General features: G+C 35.0%; 1 protein-coding gene across 5 annotated transcripts in view; it reads right to left on the minus strand.

Annotated features, from left to right (window-relative positions):
- Window positions 1-3323: 3323 nt before the first annotated feature.
- EPB41L2 (erythrocyte membrane protein band 4.1 like 2) overlaps window positions 3324-14941 on the minus strand; it is a 100036-nt gene continuing 88418 nt past the window's right edge. For 2 of the 5 annotated variants that reach the window (XM_081312871.1, XM_081312869.1), the window contains 7 exons: window positions 12805-12858; window positions 12037-12582; window positions 10819-10941; window positions 9729-9821; window positions 7862-7942; window positions 6253-6358; window positions 3324-4711 (listed from right to left, as the gene is read on the minus strand). In XM_081312871.1, coding sequence (XP_081168997.1) covers window positions 6254-6358; window positions 7862-7942; window positions 9729-9821; window positions 10819-10941; window positions 12037-12582; window positions 12805-12858 — 1002 coding nt within the window. In that variant the 3' untranslated portion in view covers window positions 3324-4711; window position 6253. The remainder of the gene's footprint in view (window positions 4712-6252; window positions 6359-7861; window positions 7943-9728; window positions 9822-10818; window positions 10942-12036; window positions 12583-12804; window positions 12859-14941) is intronic. The other 3 variants (XM_081312872.1, XM_081312870.1, XM_081312873.1) reach the window with 2 other exon arrangements.

A 14941-nucleotide genomic window follows, 5' to 3' on the forward strand; every position in this document is an offset into this window, starting at 1 on the left:
TCGTGGACTTCAACTCCTCAGGAATTCTGGGCGTTGAAGTCCACGAGTTATAAAAGAGCCAAGGTTGCCTACCCCTGGTATAGGGTTTCCTGCCTGAGAAGGGGGTTGGACTGGATGACCTCCAAGGTCCCTTCCAACATTATTATTGTTGCTGTTGTTGTCTGACCGTTGCAGAGTTTAGACTTTTCAGGCAACAGCCAACAATTCTGGCAGCAGAAACTGGACCTGGCACTAGAGCCTGCACCAAACAAACAGGAATGTAAAAAAGTAGAAGGGGCAGATTCTCCCTTAAAAGAGACTATTATTTTGGTAGAGACAGGTATCTACCCTAGCAAAAGAAGGTAGACCAGGCAGAAAAGTGGCTAACTTCAGATACTTGGGCCAATATCATTACAGGAATGTTGAAGCAACAGCAAGTGGACAGGCTTTAATCTAAAAAAAAAAGCCTTTGGAGAGAAATAGGAAATATAGGCTAGAATGGGAAGAGTGAAAAGGAGGGGCATATTCACCTCTAGGGTTTTCAGAACATAGAGAGAGGAGAAATGGTCCCAAAGATCTCAAAATCCCTAGGTTAACCTAGGAAAACGATATAGAGACCTATTTAATTATGTTTGAAAGAGTTGCTACTTATAAATGGACAATGAATGGGTGGCCAGATTAGTCCCATGTTTAACAGGAAATGCTCTAAGGGCTTATAACAGTCTTTCAGCTAGGGGAGTAATAGATTATCATATTAAAGAGGTAATCCTTTACAGGTGTCACATAACTCCTTACACCTAAAGGCAGAGGATTAGGTCCTACACAGATGACAAACAGGAAGGGATTCAGGTATTGTGGGGAAGACCTAGGTAGGAAATGGCTGAGGCCAGAAGAAGCAAAGAACAATTGGTAGAGGAAGTAATTTTAGAACAGTTTCTTCATGTACTCCCTACTGAAGTGAGATTTTTGGATGCAAGACCACCACCAAGAATGGGTCAAAAGGCAGCAAAATGATCAGAGGCTGTTTGGAAGGAAGACATAGGAGAAAGAACAATTAAGAAAGCCTGTTTCAGAAAGTAGGAAATATAAAGGATCTGGAATGGTTAAATGAGAAAAGTCTAAAGGAGCATTTACACCCTGCCCAAATGAAAGGAAGGCCTTTGATAAAATGAAAGACACACAGTGTGTGAAGCCAATATTGAATGGGCCGAATTTTAAACAACCCTTTGTCCTACAAATAGACACATCGAACAGGCTTAAGGCACAGCGCTTGTCATAAGTCATGAAGGGATGGACAACCCTGTAATTTATCTCTCAAAGAAGCTCCTCCCAAGAGAACAAAAATATGGCACCATTGAAAAAGCCTGTGCATTAAAAATGGCCAATCTGTGTGTATATTTGTGAGGTTGGGAATTCACTGTAATAACCATCAAGCACTCAGCTGATGGCTGCAACAAATAAAAGATACCAATTCACAGTTAACCCAAATGGTATCTCACATTACAACTTTTGCCAATTCAGTATCATATATCAAGATATGGGTGGCAAAATGTCATTGCTGATTTCCTACCATGGCATGGGAAAGACACAAATGGCGTTAGCCTCATGAAAAAAACCCATCAGGGTTGGATTTTCTTTTATTACTATTAAAAGATAGGAGGTGTGTGTGGTAGGCTACTTAAACAATTTCCAGCATCTGTGCTCTTTTCTGTCTCTTCTCTTTAAGCCCTGCTCCCCAGTGTCAGCATGGCAGATGTCTATAAAAGCTGTGCTGTGAAACAGCTGAGGATGTTGGGAAGAGGGATTTTTTCTCTAGCAATATTTGTAAGGAGTAGAAATAGCAGGAGGAGTGGAGAAGAGTAAGTAGTATTGAGTAATATGTATAGTATGTATGTTGTCTAGGGAGCTGTGCTGCTGATGGGTTGTTTGTGTTTTGAGCCCACCAAAATGGATATAGTTTAAAAGAACCTGACAGGCAGAATTGAATCTTGGAATCAAATTTGGAGGTTAGGCACTAATGAGATATGCAGGGCATGCTATTATATTATCTGAAAATAAAAATGATTCAGAAGAGCTCCTTGTGAAAGTAAAAATGGAAAATGAAAAAATCTGGACTAATGTTAAATAACAAGACAACAAAATAATAACAACTAGCATGCTTAGTGAACCCACAATGAAGGAAACAGACGCTTATGGTTTTTTTGTGTGTTCAGCAACAAAAATGGGTATAAAGCATTAAAAATGAGATTAGTCCTAGGGAAGAAGGCAATGACAAATTTAAACAAGGTAATGAAGGCTGAGGACATTGCCATGACAACAAAAATCAGAATAATTAAAGTAATGGCTTTTCCAGTAGCAGTATATGGCTGTTGAGAAATAAGATACATGTCTTTAAATTATGGATTTTAGAGTCTGTTGCTAACAGAGCCACGGATTGGGAAAAACATAAATATGTCCTGGATGAAATAAAAATTTACTATTCACTTAAGAGAATTATCAGCAAGCAGAAACATACTTTGGTCATGTGATATGAGCAGGTGATAGATTAGAAAAAGATCTGTTCCAAATATCCTTTGAGGGAAGGAAAATAGATAAAATGTAGTGGACAAAGGACATTATTGCAATGTCATTGAAAAAGCTGTGGATCATCACTGGGGACAGACTGAGATGACTGGCAGTCACCAAGTTTTGACTCAAGAGTTTAACTCATAAGCAAGCCATGTTCTTTTATTACTCCACTATCTGAATTTGTATTCCTTAAAAACTTTACAATTGCTCCCACCTATAATCTGAATTAATGTAGTCCACTTGTTTTAATGAACTAATACATTCTTCACAATTCTTCTTTAGTCACCAATTATTTTATTTATAAAAATAGGACCTTTCATGGAAATAAATGGTACAAACCCTACCTAACACTAACCGTAAAGCATCAATATTTTCAACAAGTCCACTGCAGGTTTGGGATCTGAGAATGGAAATCAGAGGTAGTGTCATCAGCACACTACTGACATTTCAGTCCAAATCGTTTAGTTTCATGTAAATGCTGAAAAGCACAAGAGCCACAAAGGACATGTATAGAATCAAAATGATCACCAAAGGCCACAGAGTGGGCCATAACTCCATTTCCCCACTTCTCTGACTGATCCTCTGAGAGTCAGAAAAACATTTTCTCTAAATATGAGAAAGGAGAAAAGCAAAGCATTTGAGAGATGTGTTTAAGTATATAAGAATATCTTCCTAGGAATTTTTTTTAATCCCAGCACAATATAAAGTCTAAGTTATGCTGATAGGTTTACATTATTTCCAGTGTCAAATATTAAAAGCAGTGAAACATTTAGAGAATAAAGAAACTTTATTTTATAACAGTATTATGAAGCAAAATATCACTTAATACAACTTCAAGCTGCTATAAATTTAATATGGCATCTTAACTATACAGTTCATATGGTGAACAATGGAGAAAAATGGATATAGTTAACAGGTTTTCATAGAGACCTCCTCAGTAGCAGGCACCATTTATAATGGGCTGAGGCCATACTCTTGGTTCCTTCTGGTCCTCAAAACCTGTTCCTATTATTAGGCAAGCTACTTAAACAATAACTGCCCAACAAATGTCAGTTATAACAGGAGTTAATGAGTTTTTATTAGGGCTGGGCAGCAGTTAAGATTCAAAGACAAAAAGGCACTTCAAAGAGTCCAAGAGAGAGACCGTCTGTGGTACTGGACTGCAACTGCTTAAGTGAGATATGTCTATTCCTGGGATTGCACAGACAAACCTATGGAAAAATTCTGCTTTGTTCAATGAGTTGCAGAGAAATTCTGCATGTTGCTTTCAGTTGTGTGCTCTGAAACACTTTCTGCATTTGAATCAGAAGCACTGCCAGCCCTGTTTTTAGGCAAAGCAAGCTTTCAGCAGATGCATTTATATAACGGAAGTATGTGACATTTAGCGTATTAAGAGAAAAGCATAAGGTTTTAAGCTGCCTAAATTTGCTGGAAGGACAGAGCAAAGTCCTTCCAACTCTGGAATGTTGCAGACCATAGGTCTCTTTGAAGGGACTGGCCGAGGACAGTGAAGTGCAAACAAAAGGCTACTTGAACAGTGGTTGGTCAGTAGAAATATTTTTTATAACTAAAACAAAAATCACTTCTATATGATACCAGCACCAGTTCCCTCACAAAATAGATCATCAGAATAAACAGAAAATTTTTATATAGGAATCTATGTAAAATCATACAGGTTTTCGATTTACTTTCCCTGCCAAACTATAGGAAAAATTTGTATTTTTTTTTAATAAAAAGAATATTTTTATTGTATTGTTTGATATTTATCTGAAAAACTAAAAATTTTCCAGTAAGTCTTTGAGACATTTTGAAAAGCATATATCTAAATTAGTCAGGGTTTCTTTCCCCTGCATATTAAAACTGCTCAAGTAAACAGTGCTTTCTAAATATTTTTGCTTACTTTCATGCAATCAAGAAATCAGTTACACAAAAATAGCAGGGAACTGAACAAAAAGAATTCTCTAAAGCTCATAAAAAAAACTCCCAAGAAGTTAAAAATCGGTTATAAAAATAAAGACATACATGAGAAACTGTAAAGTTGGTAATTCGGTTTGGAGGAGTTTGGTCCCTGTGGTGAGGCTTGGTATAGTCAGTGAAAGACTGGCTGGGATATCAACTTGGAATTATTTAAGTTCTTCATAGTCTCAAAGCATTCTTCATAAATCTAATGAAGCAAGCAATTTAATGCAATTATTGTTATAAATCTTAAATTATATGAAAACATTTTTTTTACTAAATTGTCTTTTTTCCTCTTTTGAAAACAGTTTTCCTTTTCAAGGCCTCATGCTACATTTTTCAGATAAATTTCAGACTTTCTATAATTGTTCCAATCACCATTAAGCCGGAGATGGACAGACCCTACTACTTTATTCTATAATTATAAAGAACAATATTATACAATATTATACTTAGAGTGTAGAACTCAAACCCAGCGATTATTAAAAATCCTTTAGATAAATCTTTAGATAAACATAACTTCTACGTACTTCTGGAAACATCTCCTGTTTTACTTATTTTTTAGATTTATTTGCTGCCCATATGGCCTCAAGTTATTGAAGCAACCACTAGTCAAAAGATAAGTCGCAAAATAGAAGCAAAATAGAAGCATTATGTAATTTTTGAAGTAGGCATGCCCAGTTCTGCCTGTCTTAATGTTGGAGACAAAGTCAGATATTATGTGCTACTACCTCTCTTCCACATCTGGCTAGCTTTGGAAAAGCTGTGATGTGAGCAGAGACTTGATTTCTGCCAACATAGGTCACAAATTGCTTCGAAATCTGTGAATCTCTCAAGGTACTGTCACACTAAATCCACAATTCTAAGGGCAGGAATATAACTGATACTTCCCTGATATCCAAATACAGTTGTGACTTCAAGGCAGGATCAAGAGCTTTTTACTACTTAATTTACAGTAAAGTCATTCATCGGAACAGGAGAGAGTGCTTGGCCTCCATTATGCAGAAATGTAATAATATTTTTTTTGTATTATCTACATTAAAATTCAAGGCTTGTAATTTTGAAAACATAGGGTTACCATAAAGCTCCACATTTCCATCAAGATCACTGATAATGCTGGAATATATTGTTCTAGCTTGTGAATATTCAATCTGATATGTTAAAAATTATTTGAAAATCCACATTATTAATTCACCTAAAACATTTACATGGCACTTGGGATTCGATCCGCCAAACTGCTGACCTTCTGTTCTGATCGACAAGCTCAGCGTCCTAACCCACTGAGCCACCAGCCTGAGGATGACGGATGAGATTTCGTCGAAACGTTGCTCTTATACCTTTAATTCTACGTGGGGAAAAACCCAAATGACCAAAGAGATATTTTATATATATATATATATATATATATATATATATATATATATATATATATATATATATATATATATATATATATTGTGTGTGTGTGTGTGTGTGTGTGTGTGTGTGTGTGTGTGTGTGTATATGTATGTGTGTGTGTGTGTCTATATATATACACACACACACACACACACATACACACACATACACCATTCTTTAAAAAAATGGAAGGAAAAAAAATTTCCATTTACCTAACACAAAGAATATTCAAGTTGAGATTTTCAGGTGGTTGGCATCAACAATCAGCACTTCTAAAGCCATTATGGAGAAATTCTCCTACAATTATTCCATCAAGTATTGTTGTATACATTATGGGCTGAAGATTCATACCTTAATGGCCGCCTTCTCCAAACTCACTTTCCTTTTGCACCACTACTTTTGTTACGGACATGTCGGGGTGTTGCTCTTTGGCTTCTTTAATGGCTTGTGCCAATGCCTGCAATGCCAGAAAAATGGAATAACTATGGCAAATTAAAATTAACAGAGTTTAATGTGTAATGGCTAGTAAAGCTCTTAATGCTAATCTTCCTGGAACAATTTGAATTAAATATTAAACTAATCATACCATTTCCGTAATAAAACAATCAACTATAGAAGAAGAAAACTTTTTAAAAGTGTTATACTGAAAGCTAATAAATACATTTACAAATTTGTTTGAATGATATCAGGTAAAGTATTAACATTTGTAGAAAGCTTGTTAAAGTAAGGATTCTTTTTCATGTTTTGTTTTGTAAGGGTACTGAAGACTACTCAGTATAGCATATGTAGTGTATGCTACAGTAATTGTTTTCTTTTGCTACTCTCCAATATGCCTTGTTCTAACGTTTAGCCCATTTTTCCCTACTTGAGCTGATCTACAATCTCAGACTAATGAAAATACAGTTTAGAAAACAAATGGCAATTGGAAGAGTTAAATATTTCCTTCTTGTTCATCATTTACATTCTACAATTTTGTCTCTCCAATTTGTGCTAATGTGGTAACTGCAGAATTTGTAAAATGTATTGCCAGAACACTAGGCAGTAATTTTACTCTACAAGTTTATTTGTTGATGTGGAAGAGGTCAGCAATCTCGATAGAATCCCTAAGCCAAAATTAACACCTGCTTTCTATATGTAGTTACCCTAAAATTCAGTTGAAAAATATGCAAAAAAAACCCTAAGGAACCGCATGAAGAAATGTACAAAGACATTTTTTTTCCTCTGCCTGACATTTCTTTAGTAGTATTGTTTTAGAATGTATGGAAACAAAAAGAATACAACTGTATATATATAAAAAGATTCTCATTTAAAGGTCTACACAGAAACAATGATAGGTATACTACTGAAAAAAGCACCCATGTATTTTACACAAAAAAAATCAACATTTATGGATTAGTTTCAAGCAAATTCATAGGTACCACTGCAGGATTACTTTAGGATGTTATAATTTTATAGACTCCTAAATAGAGACGATACATTTAATTTTATTAAAACAAACAAGTTGTCTGACTTTTTCAAATTCCCCAAGCCGTACTGAGCATGTGTTGGGAAGGATATCCCTCAGACCTGATGCTAACCAGCTCTGCCATTTCATTTCAAGCTTCAAGGAGAGATTGAACTTGTCACATACATCCAAATCTCAGATTAAATTTATTTAGAGTCCTTGATACATTATCATTAAGAAATTAAAATTGAATTTTGGTTAGATTTATTTATGAATAGTTTAATAAGGGCATGCTATGAATTTAATGAACATTTGTGATTTTTCTTTGGCTTTCCTTTTATCTACAATAATCAATCTTTTTGTATATAAAGCATTTTGCAAATTAAATAATTTAACTATTGTTCATTTTATCACTAGTTCCAATTCTTACACCTTATACATATTCTTCTCTCCATGTATAATTCCCTCATTACAGGACATACATAATTCTCTCATTATAACCATTCATTGTCTCACCTGATCATGATCAAGATCTGTATCTCCTGTGATAACAATCCGCTTTTCAATTCTGGTTTCTGACACACCACCTTTTACCATCTACAGGTTTCACCAGAAAAGGATTATTTAATCTTATAATACAGTGACTTTACTTGACAAATATTGCAATGAAAAAGAAATTCAACAGAAGCTAAAACACACACTTAAAAAAGAATTGGAATAAAGAAGCAAAAGCTAATGCACTGTCACTTCTAGATTAATATTCCTGTTATCTAGAACTGTTTCTGCTACAGGTGCATTTTATTGATAACTGCAATCATTCCTAACCTCTCTTCAGCACACCCTCCTCTGAATGCATCACATTAGGAAAAAAGATGGCTAGAGAACCGTTAATGGTACAAGAAAGAAAATAATTGGAAACACAATTAAAAGATATGTCCAACTGAAAAAGAGTTGGAACCATTCTGATATTCTACCAGCCCTTCGTTAAGAAAAACAGGATTCCAAATGCAAATTAAAATAGTTCTTGCCTAGAAAATTTAACTGAGCCAAAATCAGTGCATCCAACACTTCTCTGTCTTCACTAGCCAAGTAAAGGGAGGCCTCATAGATGGGAGAGATAAATATAGGTTTTTGCTTCCATCCCAAAGACTCACAACTATTAATCTGTTTGCTGGCTTCATTTGATTCATATTTTTATCAGGGAGGGAGAAAGGAGCAGTATTCTGTTCAAAGGTGGGTATGAAACCCTTTCTGAGAAGGAAATTGATAAAGGAGGGGGCCTGGGGTTATATATATTCTATGCCCTATGCTAGGATAGAAAAGACTTTTCTTCTACCAGTTGCCTGCCTTTTTATTACATTATTTGGAAATTAACATTTTTAGAAAGTCCACAAGCAATAAAATAGCGGAGGGGGGAGGAGAGGCAGAAAAATTAATCTAGTCTACATTTAAGATAATCAGCAAAGTCCCACTGTTGAAGAGCTTTGGAATACTCTTCTGTAAATTTTTGATTGGCTGCAACCTTTACAGTATAGCAGCATGGTGCCTCACATGGTTAGGATGCTGGGTTGGAGGTTAGCAGGCCTGAGTTCAAGACCCAAGTGCTGCTGTGGAGCAGGTGAGCTCCTGTTCTTCCTGCTGGGGACAGGAAAGCAGCCTCCAAGTGGGCATCCTGCAGGCAATGGTGATGTCACTGGTTAGTCCTTTCAACCCAGAAGTGCCTCGATCCTTCTGACACAAGTGCAACGCGATCAACTGCAATCAATGCAATCAAGTGCAACTCCTCTGTTGATCATTAAATATCATTTCACTTTTATTTCTGACATAGGGGTCATACTTTTATTATTAGAGCATGTTACTTTAATAATTTTATTGTGCAGTACCTAGAAGTATTTGCTAAAATGCTAAAAAAGGAAAAGCCTTAGCAAGAACTATGTTTCCTAGCACAGAGTAACACACAAAACTATAAAGAACTTTACAAAACTAGTATTCATGTATGAGAAGCCAACTACAAAAACCATCTCTAACCAAACCAATTACAATTAAAATAAATATTCCTTAGGGGAGTGTAACCGTAATCACAACAAGGAAAAATGCTGATGTACATGAATAACTTGATTACTTTGGTTTCACTCATGCTCTCAATAGCATATCTAAAGCAACTTTTATGCCTTATTTATATGGACATGCAAATATGGCCTCCAACTCTGAGGTTAGGAAAAGGATAAGGACCATTATGAACTGCTGAGATGCCCCCACAGCAAGAGGAATCAAATAGAAGCAATTGAACTTGTTTATATAAACCACAATTATAAAGCTCAAATATTAAGAAAAAAGTTGAGTGATAAAAGCTTCAAGTTCTAAATTATTTCTTTTCTCCTACCTTAGTAATATGTGTAGTTGTGGTAGTAGAGACAGATTCCGATGTGATTGTCTGTGCACTCAACAACATACCAGCGTTACCACCATCATCAAACTACATAGGCAAAGAGCAAATACTGATTTAAAAATTAAATAAAAACACTAATTTATTATTTTTTAAGCAGAAGCAATCTTGTAAGTCTAAGAAATCAAATGCTGCCTCTCATCAACTAGACTGTATTTGAGCACTGTGTTTGCTTATATCCTGATTATGAAAGCAATGCCATTTCCTCTTTGTTTGTGACCTGAGTAGTAAACAGTATGATCTTTGGACAGAAAAGTATCCAATTCCAATCCATTTCAATTTGCTGATGCCTAAGATATCAACGTGTAGTTGATTCATTTCATCTTTCATTATGATGAGCTTTTCCATGTTTGTGCTTCTTCTATTTCATGATCGCTCAATAATTCTCTTTGCAGAGAATTCAGATATTATTTCTTGTTAGGCAAAATCAGTGACTAGTTGTCCCAAAGACTTGAATCTAGCAGTGTCATTGAACAACATAAGTACTCCAAAATACCATTAACAAATACTCCTGGCATACACACTGGACATTCTTTGTGCATGCCTCCCAGGAACATCCCACCACTACCACTATCACCACAATGAGGCAGCATAGCATGAATCTGAGGAGGAACGATTCTTCAGAAGAGTTCAATTTGTTAGAGAACAGAACAATAGTGTCTTCTGGTGAGGATATATGAAGAGGTAAGCTCTTACAGTGAATAATATGACATTAGAAATGTAAAAACAGGCTTGTGACAGGGCTTACAGACAGGACGGTAACTTATTCATGTTGCAAAAGTACTAGGCATCCTGATTTGTTTAGACAGGCTAATGCAATGTATGGAAGAAATCCATATACCTTATCATCCTGTTATCTCTATGTGATCAAAAGGAATTATTTCTCTCAATCATTTGGAAAGTATATGGAAAGGAAGCCATGATTGTTGTGATGATTGTTGTGATTCATATCTTCTTAAATTCTCATCTAGATAGGTAGCACGATCCCTTTCATTAAACATAGCTTTTTTAATTTAAACATTTGTACCTGAGGAGATTCATAGGTGATCGTTTTAGTCTCTGTCTGAACAATTGGGACTTCTTTGGTGGATATTTCAGTTCTTTGTGAAGCATCTGAAATCGTCACCATCTCAGTTTTAATAAGTGGAGGCTAGTGTTCAGAAAATACAGAAGACTATATTCAAAAGTCATGAAACAGTAAAGTACACAGTATACAGACTACAATCGAGCTTGATGTGAGAAAATAAAGGTTATTGTAAAGGTAACTTCAATTTTCTAAAGTCAAATCTTAACACCAGGTACACAATTCTGACAAACAATAGCATCAATAACCTACCTATAGAGCATTTTCAAACTATATTAGTAGATATTCTATTCTATATTAAAGGATGTTAACAGATTAAGAAAAAAAGATGTCTAAGCCCTTTAAATATGCAACTCCAAAAATATGTTAAACAAGTATGAAGAACAGAATAAATCAGGCAGTTTGGCTTCCCAATATACCAGTCACACCTGGCGAGGAATGGTCAAGTAAAATCTACTAAAGATGACAGTCAGTTATGAATCTATGCTACTTAATCCCTGCCTCTCCATACACCCAGATTTAGCTGATTGGCATTATTATTTTTTTGACAAGAATGCTCACTAAATCTATCATGTGCACCAGGATACTTTTAAGTTGTTTTATTACCTATCATTCACTATAATCTGATTTATCATCTATCATAATAATGTCTTTATGTATCTGCCTATATGATATAAAATAATGAGAAGTGTAAATGCAAAGACTTTTGGCAAACAGCAGTAATCTGATAATTAATACATCCAATGATGCTTTATGAAGTGCAAATATCCATGTAAGAATGTAGTGGCATTGTGCCAAGCTCTAGATGGTAAATTTTCACAAATGTTTACAAAATCTTATATTCTAAGAGATAAATATCATATTAAACATGCTGGCTGTTTTTGCCACACACATTACAAAACTTATTATTTTGTCATGAGAGACCGATCAACTAAATCCTCGAAGACTCATAAAGCATGCAAACAGAAGAGGAACATGAAAAAATTAAATAATAAAAAAGATGATATAATCCCAGAAAAATTCCTTCTGAGAGAAATGAAAAATTTGACTCCCCCGCTCTGCAATATTATGAAATCTGAATAAGATAGAGAAGAAGAAAGGCAGAAATATTTGACCCAATGCTGAAGAAACCTCTGGGTCACTTCCTCTTCTACCATTTACCTCTGAGCAACAAATTAATTGTGGTGAAACATCAATGTCAATATGTGATGCTTCTCCATTTAGTTTAGGTAGATCATCTTCCTTTTCTTCTTTTAGGCCTTCATCATCCAATTTGCTTAACTCTGACTTTTCTGATGTCTTTGTGGAAGCTTCATTGGTCTGGACCAGAGCTTCAGTTGACTGCTTGTGCTCAATTGCTGTTTGAATTGGACTGACTTCTTCTGAAAATTTAACACAAACTTCTGCTGCTGAGCTCTCTTCTTCCTCTTTGGTAGTTTCATTTTCTTCCAATTCTTCTTTTATAGTAGCTTGTATAATCTGCTGGTGTGGCTGATACTCTCCTACTTCATCTTCACTCTCACTACTGCTGCTATTGGATGACAGTGATGAAGAGTCTTTTTTTGCTAGGTGTTCCATCTTCTGACCTTCCCCACTACCACAGAGAAATGGCATTTTCCCCCTGTTGGTATCGTCTGTGACTACTGCCTCTGCTATCCCAACCTCTGCCTGTTTCTTCTCCACTATGTCCAGAGTCTCATGTGAACTCTGCACAAAACAAATGGGTGAGAAAAAACAAAAAGTAGAACATATGAATAAACAAAACAACAAACATAAAACTAAAGGATGGGTGGTTCGGGTCATATGAAGAGCAAAGATGATTTGCAATTGTTAAATGGGAAAAAAAACCACAACAATAACAAAGAAAAGACAAAAGAAGATTTTTGAAATGTAAAAAGCTCTCAATGGACTATGGCAAAATAGTAGAACCTTAATAGTCCTGCCGGTTCCAATGGAAGGGTCTTCTGTTTGGAAAGTAAATTTCTGTGAAACAAAAAGCAGTTGGAAGATATATAAATACATTTTAACACTCAACTGACACAAACATCTGCCTTTACATTTTACAACAGCACAGATGGGGTGATTATACACTCATACATTTCTGGGGTAATTTTGTTAGATCACAAACAAGAACATTGAAAATATAAAAATACCTGGACTGGTAACATTACCACGGCTTTATAATGGGCTATGTTAAATAACAGAGGAAATCTCTCTCTCTCTCTCTCTCTCTCTCTCTCTCTCTCTCTCTCACACACACACACACACACACACACACACACACAGGTACTAAAATGCTATTTTCTCATAAATATAAAAAGCCAAAACATCCAAGCTAATACTATCCAGTACAGACTTTGCAGTCAAATCAAAAAACTGTTCATAAATTTAATATATGTACATGCAGTGCTAGTTTCTAGCTAACTGGTAGGAACTTTGGAATATGTTGCTACAACTATCAAAATATTCATATTTCAGTGAACGTAAAAGACTTCCTAAGTTATTATAATGTAGGAACTGTAGAGCTAATGTAGCTCTAAAGAAATGTGAAATTTGTCCATAAAGATACGCATCAGGTGAAGGAGTTTATTTAATAATGGAAGCATAAAGCAATGTTACTAGAACATAGTAACAATTTCCTGCTATACAGAAACTGACATTAACTGTTAACGTTTAGCATCTTTTATGACCTATGCCATAGGTCCTATGGTATAGACAAATTAGTTTAACAGAGCTTAAAAGCTGAATGATAGAGATATGAACAAATAAGAAAAGGGTATTTTTGTTCAGTTAAACCTAGCACAGCATGTGTGACATAATAGGTAATTTTGGTTTTAATAAGTATAAAGTTTGTCATTCATAGGTTTTTTTTCCAATGCATTATATGTGTGTGTATATCTATGTATATACACAAATAGTGAAAAGAAGTTTTAAGATCTAGCTCCAAGAAACATACAGATTTATGGTAAAATACTTTTACTTTACTAGTTTTTGCTCTACAAAACTTTTTTTCATTTAATATTTCGTTAGCTATTGATTTTTTTAAAAAAAATGTAAGTGCCTTTTGTCTAGTCATCTATTCTCAATGCATTTGGGGAGGTAACTCTGAAATTGCACTGATGGAAAAAACCCACCATTCAAATGTTTTCAGCATATTTTTGTTCCCATTGAACATTTAGGCTTTTCAAAATAATTTCAGCTTACATATCTTTTGGACATTGAATTTATTGGACATAAGCACTTATCTGACATGTTTAAAAATTGCCCATCCACCCATCCACAACTCTATGGCTTTGATTTGGGAAAAGGAAATGTGTAAGAGCACCTCAGATAATAGCTGAGAGATGGATGAGGCAGAGAGTTTTTCAGAAGGTACATTATCTTTTCCAACAGCGCCCTCTGCTGTCCACGAGAAAGGTGAAGTGAAGGCAGTTTTCATGCTAGTGGAAAACCCCTCTTTACTAAATAAAATGGATGCTATCTCCTCTTCTAGGCTCTAGACAAGTTAGAAAGTGGAAATCAACAAATTAACAGTAGAAGACAGAAGTGAGCTGAAAGACAGAAAAAAGACAAAGAAACGGGGGGAGGAAAAGATCATGCAAGAACAGAAATACATAGAACGATATATTCAAATGTGTTTTCTTAAAGATAGAAATTATTTTATTTCTAAGACAAAAATATATTTTAAAGTTAATTCAATATTTGCCATTGCATTTAATCCTCTTCTATTTTTAAAACTATAAATTTCAAATTAAAGCACCCTGACATGACATGTCCATTAAAACTTGATCACATTTTCAATTTCCCGCCCTCTACGTATTAGCTGAATTTGTTTAATAAATTTACTCTTCTTGTAATATTAATACTATAGGTAAGAGTAGGTTCAACTATGAATGTGTGTAATAAACCTGCATAATCAATATGAACCAAATGTTTTTATTCTGCTTAATTCTGAATTTTTACTTAAAAGTTTACCGTTTTGCATGTAATGTACAATATCTCAATATGGAAGATAGACGGTAAAGCTGGAGTTACTTTGTAACACAAACTGTAATAAGAGTACAGT

This window comes from Vipera berus (genome assembly GCF_964194415.1).
Source record: "Vipera berus genome assembly, chromosome: 1".
Lineage (NCBI taxonomy): Eukaryota > Metazoa > Chordata > Lepidosauria > Squamata > Viperidae > Vipera > Vipera berus.